The sequence below is a fragment of the Rhagoletis zephyria genome, unplaced genomic scaffold (assembly GCF_001687245.7).
Source record: "Rhagoletis zephyria isolate East Lansing unplaced genomic scaffold, Rhagoletis_zephyria_1.1 Rzeph_scaffold_00025, whole genome shotgun sequence".
NCBI lineage: Eukaryota > Metazoa > Arthropoda > Insecta > Diptera > Tephritidae > Rhagoletis > Rhagoletis zephyria.
This window is the reverse complement of record NW_016157109.1, coordinates 725,327-743,794: the sequence shown is the minus strand read 5'-3', so window position 1 is coordinate 743,794 and position 18,468 is coordinate 725,327. Positions and strand designations below refer to the sequence as shown.

The following is an 18,468-nucleotide window of genomic DNA, read 5'->3' as shown; positions in this document are numbered from 1 at the left end:
ATATCGCGTTGATTTTTAATAATTTTTTTTTTGCCGGCAGTACTTTTGCACTTTTTTTTCCATATGAACATGAATTTCTTGTGAAAAGAGAATGGTTAAAAACAAATTTCGAAAAATCCACGCTAGTTTTTAATAAATTGCACTTATTTTGTGAATAAACTCAAAAGCCGTCAGATTAAAAAGATAGAAATTTTGATGCCAATTTGTCGAATTTTTATTAATATTGCATAAAGTTTGAAACTTTGATTTATATGGTTTTGGGTATAAATGAAAAATGTTTTTATAAACAAACAACAAAAATTAATTTGAAAAACATTGTGAATATTTAAAAAATTAACAAGCGAGCACTGTTTGAGTCACTGTATGTGTGTAATTATTAACATGCATATCAGTCAATTTGCGATTAACAAACATTCAATGATTTTCGGGTCAGTGGTACATATGTACAGTGACGAGCAAAACTGTAACATGGTGTAACACTTTTTATTTCAACCATCGCTATCTTTCCAAGTTCTAACGACTTTCATACTTTTGTTGTATTTTCTTATTGGTAGGTTAGCCAAATCGCATCCAGGAACTAAAAATAAGCAGAAGGGCACTGAAAATTGTGTTAATAATTCTTTTTTTTTCGTGAAAACTCTTAAAAAGTTATTAAAAATATATGAGTGCAAAACGGTAACATTTGCATTAATTTACTTTTTTGTCTGCTGGTTTTGTTATTGTTGTTGGATTGACTTCAAATTATTATGAGAAAGTAAATACAGGTGTACCAATAAGACTATACCAATGAAAGTCGTTAGAACTTGGAAAGATAGCGGTGGCTGAAATAAAAAGTGTTACAGTGTTGCCCGTCACTGTATGTAAGTACATATCTGTTGTCGAAAGGTGGAAATGCTCCAATTGAGATTTTCAATTTTCTACAACTACATATGTACAATTACAATTTTTTTTTTGAAGTGCTTTTTAAAAAGAATCATAAGGACAATGATGGTATTTTAGTTACGGCACTCAGAAGAAGAAGTTACGGCTTAAGGAAGATGCGTTTTAGTACATGTACAAACCGATCTTAAAAAAATGCCAAATGGCGCGTTCCAAGATTTCATTAACAATATATACATATGTATTAGAGTGAACATACATACCCTGCAGGGAAACCGCGGACTAGTGAATCAAATTTCTAGTTCCGTACTAGGTCTTTATCGCCAAAAACGAACTAGTCCGATATGAACTAAATCCCCACCAGTCCAAACTCGGAGAAAAGTGGTACTTTTAAAAAACTAATTTATTTCAGTTTTTTCACTAGAAATCGATATCTAAAGTGACGAATTTAGAAATGGTTCGGAACTATAGAAAAAGGGATGCAGAACGAACTAGATCTTATTTGTCGAATTTAGGACTAATTCGGAACTATCGAATAAGGGATGCAGCGGGGGGCTTGTTTACTTTACATAGATACGCTTCTATTCTGCGCTTCGCAGATGCTTTTTCATAGCTTGGTAATACAAAACTAAAATTTGTGTTAACATTTCAACATCTTGGGACCGTCTGGAATCTAAGAAATAACAGCGAGCACCTCGGCAAAATTCAGCTACAGCTAAAGGTATGTAAACGTACATTTCTTACAATCATTCAAAGAAATTTAATTTTAAATTGAAAACACATTTCTTCCAAAATAACTTAAAATCGCACACACGGAAGAACCAAAAAGATTGAAAAATCATGATACTTTTTTCTTTCGTCTGTCGATTTCAGAACTGGTTCGGAACTATAAAATTTAGGACTAGTTCGGAACTATCGAAAAAGGGATGCAGCGGGGGGCAATTGACACTTCCTAGGACATCGCCATGTTAAATTCGCCAGTTGCTTGCATGCAAAAGAGATTTATCGCGAACCAGTACTGGGTCTAAATGTACTAGAAGCGCCCCAGTTCAGAACTAGAGATTTTCCCCACAGGGTACGTATGTATGTATATATGTATGCATACACCATACTGAACTCTATGCGCCCATGCACGAGTAGAGTGCGAGTACATGCTGTGTTCGGTTTCTTTGATCTAATATCATTAGTACTAATTCATCCTGTATTTTAAGCAAGAAAAACTGACCTAAGCAAGGCAGGGCACTTGGTATCGAGAACGGCTCTTTTCGTAGGGCAAAACGTTCACTTTTGGCTGTGTGGTGCATACGACTGACATTCACGGATCATAAGTATCTTCCTATTTATATTTGTATTGTTTTCGTGAAGGATATTCTACAATAATTACTTTTTCGACATTAGCCTAGTGTTAGCCAGCTTTAATTATTCAGCCCTATTCTGCATTTCGATTACGTTCCCGCATTCCGCTCCGCTGGAATCGAACTTAGGTATTCTGCGTTACAATCGAAACGAAAGAAGAAGAGGAAGAGAGAAAACATCTTTCGAAATCAGCTGTTTGCCTAGGAATGTGTGAAATCGACACAAAACAAAGAAATATTTGCCACCAAACTATAGCAGCATATGAAGTTAAAGTTTGTAAATATTTTAAAATAACTAAATATACCTAGCATCACTGTAATTTAAAAATAAAATTTAAGTGGATACATAATTATAAGAATGAAATCCATAGCCGCTGCGTTATTGCTTGAAGAGAAGAACGAGTCCCAGATTGCTGATGCGGAAGTTGAAAGGCGGAGATTTAGGGATATGTTTGATCTTTTTCAGATGAGTGAAGAGTCATAAGGAATCGCTTAAAGTCAGTGAAATTATAAACGTTGTTTGAGCACTCCACAAAATTTGCATTTACTACAGTGGAAGATTTGAACGCAAATGAATCCCATTTTGTAAGCCGTCAGGAGGAGGGGAAGAACAAAGCTTATCTTTCCATAGCAAATCGAATTCGAGGCAACATACGCACCTCTTTTAGTAAAAACGAGTGCAATAATAAAAGCATCTTTTTTATGTAACTTCGCATTTTATGTATGTATGTATCTATGTGCATACATCTATTAATTTTATATAAAAAGAATAAATTGCATTCAGTGCATTTCACAGTCTTATTTATAGATAATGTAAACAAAAACGCCTGGACTTCCACTTTGAAAACGTCGCGCAATATACCTTTTGGTTGCCATTATTTTTCGTTTTGCCCGTATTACCGCTCGCGAAAACACAGAAATCGAGAAAATTCATTTATGATGACTTTTACAATCATGCATAGTATATTTTACTTAATTTTTTTATAAAATTTTATTACTTAAACCCACGAAAATAACAATTGAAACGTTCTCCGTCAAAAAATTTGCAACTTAGAAAAACGGAACTACGATCGAAATGTAGAATAGCCATAATCGTAAATTTCGAAGGTTGATCGAAAGGAAACGGAACGCAGAATACCAAAGTTGCCAAACGGAGAAAATTTCGATTCGAGTCGAAATGCAGAATAGGGCTGATTATTTTTCTAATTAAAATATTGCTCGGCCAAGGAATCGAACCCAGGTCGTACGGAGTCAGGCCATGTTTCAAGAAGGAAGCTTTTGCAATGAAAAGGGCGAAAGAAAAAAATCTATCACAAACAATTCCTTTGCTATTTGCTAATATCCAGACACATATCAATTTATCGTAATAGTATTACAACTCACAGCACACACTTTATAGTTCACGCTAATCATAAAAAAAACCCGGAACCCGCAAATAGTCCGAACGAAAAATGCCGCACCAAGTAAATTGTTTTTTTTTTTGGGTGTGCAAAGGTCTATCCTTTTTCGGAAAAATTACCTTTCGTATTTTGCTGGCGATTTGAAAAGCCTAAAATTATTCAAAGAATCAGCTCGAAAAACGTTTTCTATTAGTCCGAGCACAGGCGAGACAGATACTTTTCTTCGCATCAGTAAATATTGCGATATTAAATGAAAGTCGCACAAGTATAATAATTAGTTTTTACATAAAATGAAGTTTGTGTATAAAATGAACTACTTACTTATGTTCCTCATTAACCTCCAATAAATTTAGATCATTACATTTTATTCAAAAATCTGTAAGTATGCACGAGGAAATATAATCATCATTATTCTTCCACATTGCTGCCATGACGGTGTAATGCAAGCTGTATATAATAATTATACATTTGCATGTACATACATATTAAATTTTTCTATGTATGTACACACACACATTACAGCTTTGGGCAAGGGGCCTGAACAAAGTATATTTAGTTATAGACTTTTCTTCTTGGAATACATATCCTTTAGCCACTTGCCTCCACTTAAAATTATGTGTTTATGTATGTACATACATATGTGTTCTTCTGCTGTTTATACTTTTCTGAAAAAGGAAGGATAGAGCTGAGTGCGATATCATTGAGTGAACATAAATTTGTTTTTTTTTTTTTATTTCTTTTAGTTTAGGCGCCTATGAAGCTTTGCCCAAACCGATTTCTTGCGAAAAAAACATTGTTGGCCATCGTTCACAAGACGTACATAAATTATATTTAGGTGCCATGGTATACGGCGCTTTCCATGGGAATTTATGTATGTAAATACTTTTGGTTTTATTTAGTATGTATATGGTTCTCGTAACATGTTTTTCCATTTAATATCAGCTTCATAACTCACTATACACATTACACAATTTCAACTTTTATGTAAGCTTTTTATTATTTTATAAGAATGACCTGCTGCCTGCACCTATTGGTCTTGTGCCTTATCTTCCGTTGTTATTAATTATATATTTGTTTGGAATTTTTTTTTTTTGATGTTTTAATTTATATTAATTTTCCAACACATACAGCCTCATTGCGTAAGTCGTAAATAAGGCTAAATTGTACGACTCGTAGACAGTGGCTTTGTCTACTGTCATACTGAAATAAGTAAACGACCAAAATCGTCGAAAACTATACAATGCTACCAAGTTTTTTGGTTTTAATACACTAGTCGAGTGGATATTTTAGGCAATGACGTGATTCGATTCTACACGACTCTCGCAACGAGGGTGATACTTATTCGGCAAGGATACTCAAAGTTTACAAATTGTTCAGAAATAAAAAATAAGTTGCCGCATTTAAGAAGTTGACAGAGCATTTCAAAAACTGCAATAAATTCATATGTATTTAGTAGAGCTTAATTAAAATGTTATACTGTATTGTATACATACATATGTAGAGGGTTTTAGCACTGGAGATTACTTTGCTCTTCTTTCACATGCCATAGACATACATATACTTAGAAACATATTTTATATCTAAATAATTTCCCTCAATGAAATCGGTGGTGTGTGGTTTTAGGAGCCGTCCCTACGAGGCGCACGCGCCCCAGAGTTCCGACATTACCCGGAACTACGTTCATAGCAGCCGTGCCGCCTCCACTTCCACCGCCACCGCCACCGCTTCCATGCATTTGCATGTGCGCGCGCACCTGCAGCTGATATTGCTGTTGCTGCTGTAAATGCATGTGTTGTTGCGGTTGTTGTTGTTGGAGGTGTTGCTGCGCTGGTGGCATGTGATGAAGCTGCTGTTGTGGGGCGTGCTTGATGTCATTGCAATCGCAGAATTGTGGAGGCGGCGCTAGCACAATGTTTTCGGCGCCTATGGGCACCACACCACCCGCGTGCCCACCGCTGCCTTGCACAGCGGCGCTCAACACGGCGTTATTACCCCCGCCGCTGCCGGCGGTTACGCACGGCTCATTATCACTGTCCGCCTCGATTGGGGGCGGCAGCTGCATTAGAGAGACGGCTGCGCTTCGGGTGGCGCGCTGCATAGCAATGGCTGCTGCCTGTTTTCGAGTCAAGGAATTGTGGCGCTGGAATGCTTTGGCCGGTGGCGAGGGACTTAAATCGCCTTCGTCTTCAGACCGCTGTTCATGTTCAGATTCGAAGACGGCAGACGTCATTTCATGCTGGGATTTTTTATGCAGTTGCTGTTGCTGCTTGGTGACTATGGCGGCTGTGTTTGCACCTGCAACGCCAGCAGCGGCTGCTTTCGCCTTCAATATTTGCTGCAAGTGCTGCTGATGCGCTAGCTGCTGTTGATGCAGTTGCTGTTGCTGGTGCTGTTGTTGATGATGTTGTTGTTGCTGCTGCTGTAAAAATATGTGCTGTTGGGTAGCGAGCAATTTCTGATTCGGATGCAAGTGCTGTTGTGGTATATTTACGGGTAGAATTTTCGCTGTTTGCTGTTGCTTTGTATGATTGGAATGTGGCTGTGATAAACGGCCGCTTGCATTGGCATTAACTTTGCTGCTACTTATCTGTTGGCTTTGGATAACTAAGGACTTAACTTTCGTTGCTGACATTTGCTGTTGTTGCTGTTGCATTACAGGGGCGTGTTGCTGTTGTACCATTTGTTTAACAGTTACTGTGGTGGCTGTTGCTTTGGCCTCAAACGCAGCAGCTGTACTGGCAACGGTAGATGTGGGAATTTTCTCGGTGTCAGAAATCACTACTGCTGAAGTGTCCTGTAGCGTTCCACTTGGTGTTGTTGAAGTAGATGCAGTAACTGGTTTCGAGTCTTCTGCTGTGGCATTGGTTATGGTTCGTGAAAAACTCGCAGGAGAATCCGCACTGTCAACCACGCTTTCTTCAACGACATTCGATTGCGTTGTAGTGTTTTGCTGCTCTTTGGCTGGATTAGGTGTTGTCTTAGGTTCGTCGTCAATTGTGACGCTGGGCTTTTTCTTAATTGTATCTGTGGATTTGGGAGTGTCCCGCTTGGACGTTCCGCCTGCAACTTCTTGGTCACTGCTAACACTTGAGGAACTCTTGTCACCTTCTTCCTCGTTTACCTCGTTAGCCTGATTAGCGTTGTCTTTATTGTTATTTTTCTGATCTTCAGCACTGCTTTGAGTAGGTTTACTCTGTACTGTATTTGCCGACTCGGACCTTTGACCACTTTCGTTTTTAAGGAAACCGTTTGGCGAAGACTTTGACTGTTTCAAATTGCTGCGGACGCGCTGGATTTCATCCACGGACAGAGAGTGAGAGATGGAGGCTGAACCAGAACTGCTCCCGCTAAAACATAATGGCCATATTAATAAAATGCATATCACGTTTTCACACAACTAGATAAAAATATACATAGAGCAATAATGTCTTATCAATCAGATACACTATCAGAAACTCTCACCTCGCTTGACTATTTCCACTCGTCTCGGGTACCTCGATAAGTGCGATTTTTTCGTTTAATTTAGTATTTCGAGCGACTAAAATGGAGTTTTCATCTTCACCGTCTGATTCACTGAAACTGTAATCTGGCTCTGGTATAGGAGGAGCGGATCCCGTTGTTATATTATTATTGTTCGAACTGCTGACTTCAGTGTTGCCATTTCGTTGGCTCTCATCATATAGCGTTTGTTGTGGCTGTTGCTCCTTCTTCTGCTCCTGCTTCTGTTGCTGAACCACTTGACTTATGGTAGGTTGGGCATACTGACTACTAGAAATTTGCTTATGGGCTTTTGTAGGGTGATTTATTGTTGACTGTGTTATAGGTGTTGTCGGTATATTCAAGTTTAGTGGCTGCTGCAGTTGCTGCTGCTGTTGTTGCTGATGCGGCTGACTACTTAGACTTTGGCGACTCTTTAAACGTATAAAAAAATGTCATTACAGATTATGAAATTGCTTAGTATTCGTGTGTTTACTCACCTCCTGCGCTTGTCGTAGTTTCCAAGCCATGACATTGCGTAGTTCTTGGGGTGAGGCATAAATTTTGGCATTAGCAGAGGGGTTGAAACTCGATTGAACTCCATCGATGGCAGCAGCAGTGACCACATCACTTTCAGATCGTTTCTTTAGCTTCTGCTGTAACGATAGAGTGGATTCATATTCAGATGTGCTGCGAGTCTCTACTTTAATCACTTGACCAACAGGCGGCGGTGGTGGGGGGTGTGTCGGTGGCGGTAGCATATTAAGACGCTGCATAGAAGCGTGTAGAGTGGCGACATCATCTTGCGAATGGTGTCCCTTGCTCGCCGCGGCCCAAATTGATGATGCAGAACCATTTAAGTGTGCGTTTAGGTCCGGAGTTGAGTGGAAACGCTTCAGATCACGAGCACCAGTTCCTCCCACAATTGGAATTGGGCACGGTTTCCCACGCAAAGTACCGTTTTTAGTTTTTGTTTTGCGTTTCATTTCTGCAACGCTACCGTAGACAAGTGGCGCTTTCATCGGTGAATTGGTGCAGGCCGGTGGTGTAGCTGCACCACTATCTGTTCCAGATTGAAAGCGGGACGTAGTCATCATAGTGGAGTAGCGATTCGAGCCATCAATTGCTTCGCCCTGCTGACGCTGGAAGAGCTCCTCTAGTTCGGCGGCGGTTATGCGGCTAGATGTTGGCCTAGCTTTGATGCTAGCTGTACGTAATTGTACCGGTGTACCAGGATGAGTGGGTGTGGGTGTTACAATAGACTCCACTGATGAGGATTTGGTGTGTGGCAAGTCGTCGTCATCTTTTTCGCCACCACTTTCCAGACCAGCCACCATAGATTTTGCTCTTGCCCGTCCAACGCTCAGTGTGGTTTTTGGATCTCGGCGTGGTGGTAGTGGAGCAGGCATTCGACCGCTACCAGTACCAATACTGGCAGTCGCGGCACTACCGGGCCCCATAGACATTTTGCGCGGCAAAGTTGCGCATTGACGATGGGAGGTTTGGGGTGTGCTTGGTCCGCTAGATAATGGGTGACTACTGGGCAAGAATTGTGCTGAAGCTTGCATTTGATTGGGAAATTGCGGGGAAATAACAGTCATTGAGACAAGCGCCCCAGCAGATCGTATCATTTCGACGACCTTTTCATGGGAAGCGGCTCGAACATCTTCGCCTCCGATGGCAAGAAGAAAGTCTCCTGGACGCAAGCCTGCCATATCTGCTACACCACCGGGATCTACGTCGTCTAAGTACTGTAAGGCAGGAAAGCGATCTGTTGGCTTTAATTGCATGAGCGGGGACGAAGCTTTTGCACCACGCAGTATGAAACCAAAACCACGCTTAGCTCGATGTAGTACTACCGTGCGCGGATCATTGAAACCCCTGCGAACGGAGAATGTAGCTTTAAATGGTTAGTTCATATTTTAAATTTGTTTAAGTACTCATACTTACGATTTCTTCATTCTTGGAGCTGTGGCACTGTTGTATTGTGTATTGTTGTAGGCTCCACTGCCCCCGTTTGCAATATCTTTACTCATTACCATGCCTATGCTTTTAATACTTTCCGTATCAGCGTTCCCGCCATTCATCGCCGAGCCAGAACCATTGCTATTTAGTGACACAGAAGGCGAGTGATGGACGTGGGTAGGTGGAATACTTGAGCGTGGCAGCGTGCCACCACTATTTGCAGTATGCGCAGCCATTCTAACACTTGGCATGCTTAGCTGAGGTGAACTCTGTTTATTCGCTGAGCCACTAATGGAACCATCCATCGATGTGTGCTGTGAATATGGTGACTGGCTACTAGTGTTACTACTGCCACTTATAACAGGTATAGCCGCTAGGGATACATTTGTAATATTCTTTTGGCGCAAGTTAACTTCTTGTACACAGTCGGCTGGAAAGAAACCTGATTGATTGGATCCCCGTATATATCCTTCCAAAAGCCCACAATCGGTAGATCCGACCACTTCGATAACATCGCCTGGTTGCAATGAAATGTGCCCTGTAGTGTTGCCGGGATATGGCTCCATACATACGACCGTCGTACTTGGATGACCAATGGAACACGCAGCCGAGTCCGAATTTGTGCCGACACCAGATGAGTCGCTAATTATGTCGCTGGTGTCACCAAGTGATTTATCTGTATATGAAAAAATACGATGAATAGATAAAGAAAATGGTTTACATACATAGTCATTTGTAGGTTCATATAGTGTAAGTGTGTGACCAAGGAAAAGTTTCGACTAATTACTACGTTCGGCACTAACGCTTCATTCGCACGTACTTTTTTACATTTCTATACATAAAGATGCGGGAGAAACTTAGGGCTTATGGATGTACATATATGGCCGTCGAGTGACGCTTAGTTCTCGATTTCTTGGCAACCGTGACAACCGGCTAATTCAATTCGCCTCATTTGTTTTATATATTACGTGATTAAGATTACAAAAATATGTACATATTACATTGTTGTAGAATTGAAGGTTATAATGGTACTTCACCAAAATGTTAGATGCTGGCAACGTTAAACAAAAATAATAAGCGTAAGGAAGTCTACTTAATTTTTTCATAAGATCTGAAAACACCTTTTTGATTTTTCATTTGCTGTGCTCATTGCTACTAAATGGGAAATATACTAATGCTGTTGTAAAATTGCGATGCATACTTATGCATGTATGTAGATATGTATTTAATTGAACTAATTTATTTCCTTACGTCCAAATTTGTTTCAATCGTAATAATCAAGTTTTTACATACATGTTTTTCGACGAAAGGCGGTAATATGAAATACTTATCAGTATCAGTACCAGCTGTCAGATGCAATAAATGAAGAGGTCCTTAATATGCAAAATTTGAAAATGTCTAAAAATCGCTTTGGTTTGCGTTCGTGTAGAACCGACCATGGACATTTTGAAAATAAGCTTATACCGAGTTTGAACATTCTTTCTACAAAGCATTCCATCGTTGGGTTATCAAACCACTAATCATAAATCATAATCAACTAATCATAAATGTAAGATGCCTTTTGGCGTTAAGAGATAGGTATTAATAATTTCAACTAAACAGAATATTTCATGTCTTATTTCATAGTTAAATAGATTTATTTTATCAATTTCATCTATAAAAACCAAATAAACTGTTTCCTTATCAATACAAATTGCACTCAGCAACATGCAATCAGCTATTTTTCTTACTTGCGAATTGTTGCAAGCTAAAATTTTTCCAATAAAAATTTGCAACTTCCTCTCCAAGAGATTTGCCATTTTGTTCTCTCAATTTCCACGAATTTGAAAGTTTAACTTCAAGGATTCCAGAGTAATTGACATTACTTTTCATAAACATCTCAGCTTTCGTTCCAACAAAAATGTCAGATATTTTAACATGATTACTTCATTTTTAAAATCAACAATAATATGTTACTGATCGCATCTTTTTTAATAAAGCTACTAAAAATTAAGAGATAATGTGTCTTGATAGTTACATATAAGTATGGCAAACGAGAGCTTTCAGCTTGGAACTCTTTGCTAAGATTGTTAATTATGGGGAAAATATACGATAGAAATAAAAAAATTGCATTTCGTTTTGCAACACATTCCTTCTGCCAGGTCTCCAAATCGCATACCGTTTACTTCGTAAAAGCAGGAAATAAAATAAAGTTTCAAACTATCCCATTGCTCAACTATTCTTACTTCCTACGCTTCCTAGTGAAAGCCATCGTGTTTGAGATATGACCAGGATTTTGTGGGCTTTTACCGAACAGTATTCCTCAAATTCCTTCAGTTCATGTGTCCTCTTTGGACTGTGGGAAAAGAAACTATATATGTTGCGGCATAGTGTCTGAATGCTTTTCGGCAATTTCTTACAAGCGTAGCTTGAGCAAGTGAGTGGCATGTTCACTTTATATAAAATAAATTGGTTTCTGCACCCAAGTCTCCAGCCATAACATTGGCTCCATCAGTGGCCAACCCAATCAGGTTTCTTATTTTTAAAGGCAGGATTGGCATATTTTTAAAAGCTACAATTGGCAAATAGTTATATGCAAAATGATGTTTGAAATATATATTTTTATAATTAAGAATTTAAAAACTTAATTCAACTATCCGACCAAAATCTTACTTTGCCGACCAACCTACCAAATGAAAAAGAAGCGACCAAATTTGGTCGGAAAAGGCGAATAGTGGCAACGCTGCCTACGAGCACCAATATATTTCATTTAAACGAATGGCGAATCGCCCATTTCCGCTGTAGCGTGTGTAGTGGATATTTTTAGGCGCAATATATAACTACTTGCGGCGAGGCGACATCTACCTCTAGAGTTTTGATATGATACCAGGCGACGAGGTTGATGTCTAGACTTTTATAGGATCTTTGCAAAGCAAAGGTTTTATAGCAATGAATGGTGTCTGGACACACACCATTGCAAGTTGATAAAAGCGTTGCAATAAAATCTTCAATAATTTTTATCGACTTGAAACTTGCACTTTATTATACTAGTACTCGAACTCTTTCTAGGAAATCTAATTAAACAAATCGACATTTTGATGAACATTATTTTGCATATCATTTTGATCAACATTATTTAACGTTTTTTTGTGAACTTTGTGCAAGATTTGAAACTTGTATTTTACTACGTATAAACGTAAGCTATTTGCAAATAAAAATAGTTGTTATTTGCAAATAATAAATGCGTATAAACGTAGTATTTATTTGGTATCTGATACATATACTAGATCGACTCATATTTTAAAAGAAAATTACTAACGATATATAAATAAAGATAAGTTGCCAACAGCATCATTTTGAATTTTGCTGCTATTATTTTGACCGTCAATGCATGTATAACCTTGTTTTTGTGGAACTAAGTAGTAAATTTATTATTACTTCGTTAACAAAAACTTAAACATTAGCATCTGTGCATTATCTGCCGTATATCACATTCTGGCTTTGAACTCGAAGTTTGTCCCACTACCATGATATGCAGGTATTACGTTTTTCATAATTTGTATGAATATATTTAGTCATTAGTAAAAAGTACAAAAATAATGAGATGCGAACTTAATTGACAATAATAATTAATAAAAACACATACTGAATTAAAAGAAACAATACCTGTTACAATGCTGATGTCATCCTCGTGTGAACGATGTCCTGATGATCCTTCTGAAAGGCTTGAACTAGCGGAGCTGTATGGGATATGTTCGGATGGACATGGCGACGGCGGTCCGTGTTGGCCACATGTACCGTTACGTGACAAAGTGCCCATTAGGCTACCTGCACAACTGCCTGCGCAGCTGCCACTTGACCAACCGACCGTCGACCGACGTTTTGGATTATAGCGTGGTGGTCCACGAAAGAGAACTAAAGAATGCGTTTGGGATAATTGAGTATATTAGGACTTTATCTTATACGAGAAGATAGCTAAATTGTATCTTTTTTCTTTTCACACTGTATTCTGCTTTGAAAATACTTGCACTAAGCGCCGGCGATTCGGACTGAAATCGCATGGACAAGGAAGTGTTGTATTTTTTAAACAAACAAAGTAATAGCTTAAAATAAAATAAAACGAAGTAAAAATATAATGCAATAAAATAAAATATTAAAAAATATAAGTAAATATATTAAAAAAGGAATAAAATAAAATTAAAAATAAATTAATATTTATATTAAAGACAAACAAATTAACTCAGAAATAGTAAAATAATCATCAACAGAATTAAATTTTGATGCGCATTGAGTAGCATTTAAAGTATATAGTAAACTCGTACGTTGAACACCAGCTAGACCTAATATTGTAAGTTCTAATTATTTAGTTCAAATAAGCTTTTGGTTTTGTGAAATAAGTTAGCCAAGGAATTTACAAGGCATATCCTTCGTCTAAAGGGACTAGCCAAAGAAATAATTTTTCGCTTTTACAACCCATCGTAGTGAACTCATTTGTATATTTATACCCGACTGCACTTGTGCACAGGGTTTTATAACTTTGTTCTCATAACGGTTGTTTGTAACAGCCTAAAGGAAGCGAGATAGATATAGACAAATGTATACATAAGTGATCACAATGAGAAGAGAAGTCTGTCCGTGTGCACGATAACTCGAGCAAAAATTGTGACATCTCAACGGAATTCGGTATGAAGGTTTATCCAAGGTAGTTTGCTATTGAAAATGGGCGAAATCGGACTGTTTCTCATATAACGCCCCTTTCTCATACAACGCTTTTTTCGAAAAAGGCAAAAAATATGATATTTCCGTAAATATTGGATCCAAATTTTTGAAAATAAGTATGTGAAGTAGAATTTTGGTACAAAATATTATTATTATGAAATTTTTGGGAAAGGGGCGTGACCCCGCCCATTTATGATGAAATACTGTACTTTAGTAGCCGCTTCACCAATCATTACCAAACTCGGTATGAGCCTTGCCTAGGATCCAGCTAAGAAATTTGTTGAAAATCTTTGAAATCGGGCAACAGCGACGCCCACCTCCCATATTACGGTAGTTTACAGAAACACGAAAACTGCGATAAATCAGTAACTACTGAAACTTATTGACTCAAAATCGATAATAACAATGATCACTGAACATAAAATTGGATTATTAAAAATTTTTGCATTTTGGGTGTGGCGCCGCCCACTTATGACCACAAATGTATATCTCGGTAACCAATCTATCACTTTCTACCAAACTCTGTGCATTTAATAAACTTAGTACCAAATCGGACCAAAATTGCCATGGCTTCCCGTATAACGGTAATTTCCGGTATTTCAATAACTGATGACTTTCAATTACTCCAAGTTAATACTTACAACAATCTCTTAACAATAAATAAGACTGCTATAGACTTCTAGGTAGTTTAAAGAAAGTTGGAACGACGACAGTGGATACCTGCGCCGGGTATAGAAATTTCGGTTTCGCCCGAAGTTATACTCTTTACTTGTTTCTTTATTACTTACTGTTCTTGCAATTCCGTGCTAAACATAATAAGTAAATATCCATATGCATTTACAAACATATATATGTATATATATTCCGCTTAAAAGGCATACAAAAGGACTGCAGTTTACGCCACAGTAGAATTAAACTGAAAATGCTTAAGTTTATTGTGTTCGAGTAGTATGCATTCATATTTAATTCGGATATAGATATGTATGTATACATACATACATATGTACATAAGTAACATTTAATAATCTATATGGGAACAAACCAATAAACAAGCTAAGCAAGCAGGAGAACTAAGATTAATGAAAATTGATTTTAAAAAAGATTTCGACAAAGCATTACGAATTATACATATGCACGAACATTGGAGTGAAGAAATTATGATGTTGTGGATGTTCACATTGAATTATGTATGTATGTATGTTGTATATGCAGATATTTTTGAATGCAATTATGAAAGGCTAGTAAGACTAAAATGTAGAAATATGAAACCAAACGCATACATACATATTTGTATATGGCGGTCGCCGGGTTCGATACCTGGTCCCTCGGCGGGCAATAGCAAACATCAAATGTTTTTTTGCCATGAAAAAAGCTGAGCAAAATTGTAGGTTCCTCCAATTGTGTAATAACACCATAAATTGGAGGAGAAGCTCGACGAAGCACTAGCAATTGTGTAAGATCCAAATATTTGTTTTATATGTATGTATAACAATCGATTAAACATTTTGAAGGCGAACTCTATAGTTTTGTGACCGGAAGCATATTTTTGTAAGTAATGCGTTAAAATCACCAAACTTATAAATTACACTGTAGGGAAAATATCAAGTTTTGAAATGACAAAAAAAAACGCCGAGACACTTAAATTTAATTTTGATTCGTGGATTACGAATCTGTATTCTGTTTTCCTAGATCAGGTCAATTTTCCAAGATATTCTAATTTTTATGAAAAAGCAAAATCTAACTTTAACAGGCAAAAATAAAATTAATAACATATTCTTTGTGAATCTTATTCATTAGTATTTATTTATTTTTTGTCAAAATCAAGCAACTAACGAAGGAGATCGATAATTACTAAAAAAAGGCGAATGGTCAAATAAAAATGCGTAGTAATTTTGTGTATGAAATATGAGCAGGAAATAATGTTACTCATACGCCATGTATATAAAAAGCTTTTATTAAATTTCACCTGTGTGTAACCAGCCTGCCAATCAGTTTTCAACCCACTTCCCGATGAGCTAGAGCAGGCCTTCCCAAAGTGGGTGCCGTGAAACTCTGGGGTGCCGCGAGCGTATGCCAGGGGTGTCGCTAGCGGATAGTGTATAGTCGTGGTGCAGGCAAATTTTTTAAACTTTCATTAAAGTTTTGTAATTAAGCAGTAGAGCTAGTTTTTAGTGTATGGCAACAGTTTTACTATTTTGTGTCTACTGTTCGACAAGTTGCTTGTCGAACATAATCCAAACCTAATTTCTCCATATCGCCATACACCATGCAGACATGACTCGTTCAAGCAAAGAAATTTAGTTTTCTTCCATTTTCCTCTGCCACGTCCTCACTCGGTGAAAATTTCGTTGGAAATTAAACGATTTTATCATACACCACGCAAGTGGTTTGATCAAGCGTCAACATGGTGGCCAGATAATCAAAAAGTTTTGATTTTTGTTAAAATTTCCCTCAAGCGGCTGGTATGACCAGCCCATACACAATACAAATGGCTTGAGGCAAAGGGATATTTCGCTTGGTTTGTCAAAACGCTTGTATACACCGCTCTTAAACGTAGCTCACCAGTAGTTTTGTCAACGAAAAACTGAGTCAGAAAAACATCCGAAAACGTATCCTTTTCACAACCATTTTCGGTAGTTTTCTAGACCTAGGTTTTTGCCGCACACTTTAGTGGGAACGAGGCGTCAAGGTGTCCGCAAATGGAATCAATAAACGGACAAAAATTCCCAGCACATCCACTTTTACCTTCCGTTGTCCGATTAATTTTTGGATTTTTTGCTGGCTGGACTGTTCTCGTACCCAGCGCAGCAGCTTCGCGCACGTGTACGTGTTACTTCTTTTTTGGAACTCCACAATCACACTGTGAAAGAGCGAATCAACACCATTTCAGAGGCAATCGAGAACGAACTTATAAAAATATTGAAAACATTGAATTTTTTAGTTTGTGGCTTTGACGAAAGTACCGACGTAGTGGGACTTGCTGTTGTTCTTGTGTTTGTGAGGTACCCATTCTCAATGCAAATCGAGGAAGAACTTTTGATGAGCGGAGTACTTGAGACTTACACCACGACGAAATTTTTAAAGCTCTCGACAAATTTGTAAAGAAAAATGGTTTGAAATGGAATAAGTTTGCGGATATTTGCAGTGATGGAGCACCCGCAGTAGTTGGAAAAACAAAAGGAGCGATGTCTAGTATGCAGAAAGTGGCAGAAAACGCCACAAGCAGCCACTGTATGATCCATCCGCATTCCCTGGCGACTACAAATATGCCACCACAAGGTTTAGAAACTGTATTGGATGACGCTACGAAATAAATAATTATGCTAAGAGTCGCCCGCTTCAAACCTTTTAAAACTTGCCGCTGAAGGCATGGGTGCGGATCACTTTCACCTTTTGTGGTGGCTTTCAAGGGGAAAGATTTTAGTCAGATTGTTTGAGAAAAAATATGCACTGGTGACCAAATCTACAGAACAGTCTTTGGTTCAAAATTTAACTGGTGTCGTTTGGCTGATTGGGATACCTTTCAAAAACTAAATAAAACCACCACAGCAGCTCAATTGGAAAAAAATAAGAGGCTTGCGAAAAAAATTATTATTTTTTTTTTAAACATGTGTTGAAAGCGCAAACATCTCCAACTTTCGTCGGTTGCAAGAAAATCTACATATGGGTGTTTCCATGAAAATGTCAACCAGGACTGAAAAAATAAAAACACCTGAAAAGGGTTTTTAAGACGAATTAATAAGAGAAAAATACTCGAATTTTTATATTATAGAAGTATTTCAGCTTATAGGAATTTTAAAACTCAAAAATGGAAGAGTAAAACTGAATGTCTCTTCGACTCAGTTTTCTCTAATGAAATGAACTATTTTCTCTTTCCTATTAACTAAATGAAGAGATTTGAAACATTACAATTACATCTTAAAATCAAATTTGCAATAACAACTAACTATAAAAATGAGAAAAAGGAGAAGTTAGAGCTCGAATAACGGTAATTTTTTGATTTGCTTCTGATAGTATTCTAATGTCGCGTACGTTATGCAAAAACATTGTTTGTCTATGTCATTTGTATATTGGCAGTCGCAGGTAATGCAGATTACAATTCTTAAGCGAGAATTCTTCTAGTTAAAGATATACAGTACAATTTTCTTTCCAACCGAAGTAAAAAAAATTGTAACCCTTTAAGGTTTGTCGCATACGTTATTGTAAGTAAGAAAATTTCAATCAAATACATCAAAACCAATGTTAATTGCAAATTTTCCATTTAAATTATTTAGAATAGTTGTAAAACAATGAAACGGTGGCGAGAAGAGTTCTCAATAAATACATTTTATTACTTACGAGAAAAATTGTCGCGTACGTTATGTCGCGTACGTTATTGTTTTTTTTTTTAATATAAAACTAGCCAGAGATAATTTCTATCAAAAAATGGAAGGATTGTAAAGGTACATTATTTAGCTTGGTTTAGGAATTTTTAAAGAAAAGAAAAACTCATGATTCGCAGACTTTCGCATATATGTATTTGTGCCTTAAAACCACTTCTTTTTTTGTCGCGTACGTTATCACCTGGTTTTGAACGGATATATTCCACACCAAAGTTTCGAGGCTGCTTATTTTTTTCTCAAACACAGTACCCTTTGGTTGCAACATAACCGTAATCTTTTTTTTCTGTAACTTCTATTTTTGATAGATTTACG

General features: G+C 37.5%; 2 protein-coding genes across 14 annotated transcripts in view; one reads left to right on the top strand and one right to left on the bottom strand.

Annotated features, from left to right (window-relative positions):
* Window positions 1-18,468, top strand: part of LOC108363256 (uncharacterized) — a 175,805-nt gene that overhangs the window by 1,267 nt on the left and 156,070 nt on the right. The window lies entirely within an intron of this gene.
* Prosap (SH3 and multiple ankyrin repeat domains prosap) overlaps window positions 3,706-18,468 on the bottom strand; it is a 76,480-nt gene continuing 61,717 nt past the window's right edge. For 8 of the 13 annotated variants that reach the window (XM_017616207.1, XM_017616200.1, XM_017616216.1 and 5 more), the window contains 5 exons: window positions 12,722-12,970; window positions 9,062-9,752; window positions 7,612-8,992; window positions 7,097-7,545; window positions 3,706-6,981 (listed from right to left, as the gene is read on the bottom strand). In XM_017616207.1, the coding sequence (XP_017471696.1) occupies window positions 5,229-6,981; window positions 7,097-7,545; window positions 7,612-8,992; window positions 9,062-9,752; window positions 12,722-12,970 (4,523 nt within the window). In that variant the 3' untranslated portion in view covers window positions 3,706-5,228. The remainder of the gene's footprint in view (window positions 6,982-7,096; window positions 7,546-7,611; window positions 8,993-9,061; window positions 9,753-12,721; window positions 12,971-18,468) is intronic. The other 5 variants (XM_017616224.1, XM_017616243.1, XM_017616232.1 and 2 more) reach the window with 2 other exon arrangements.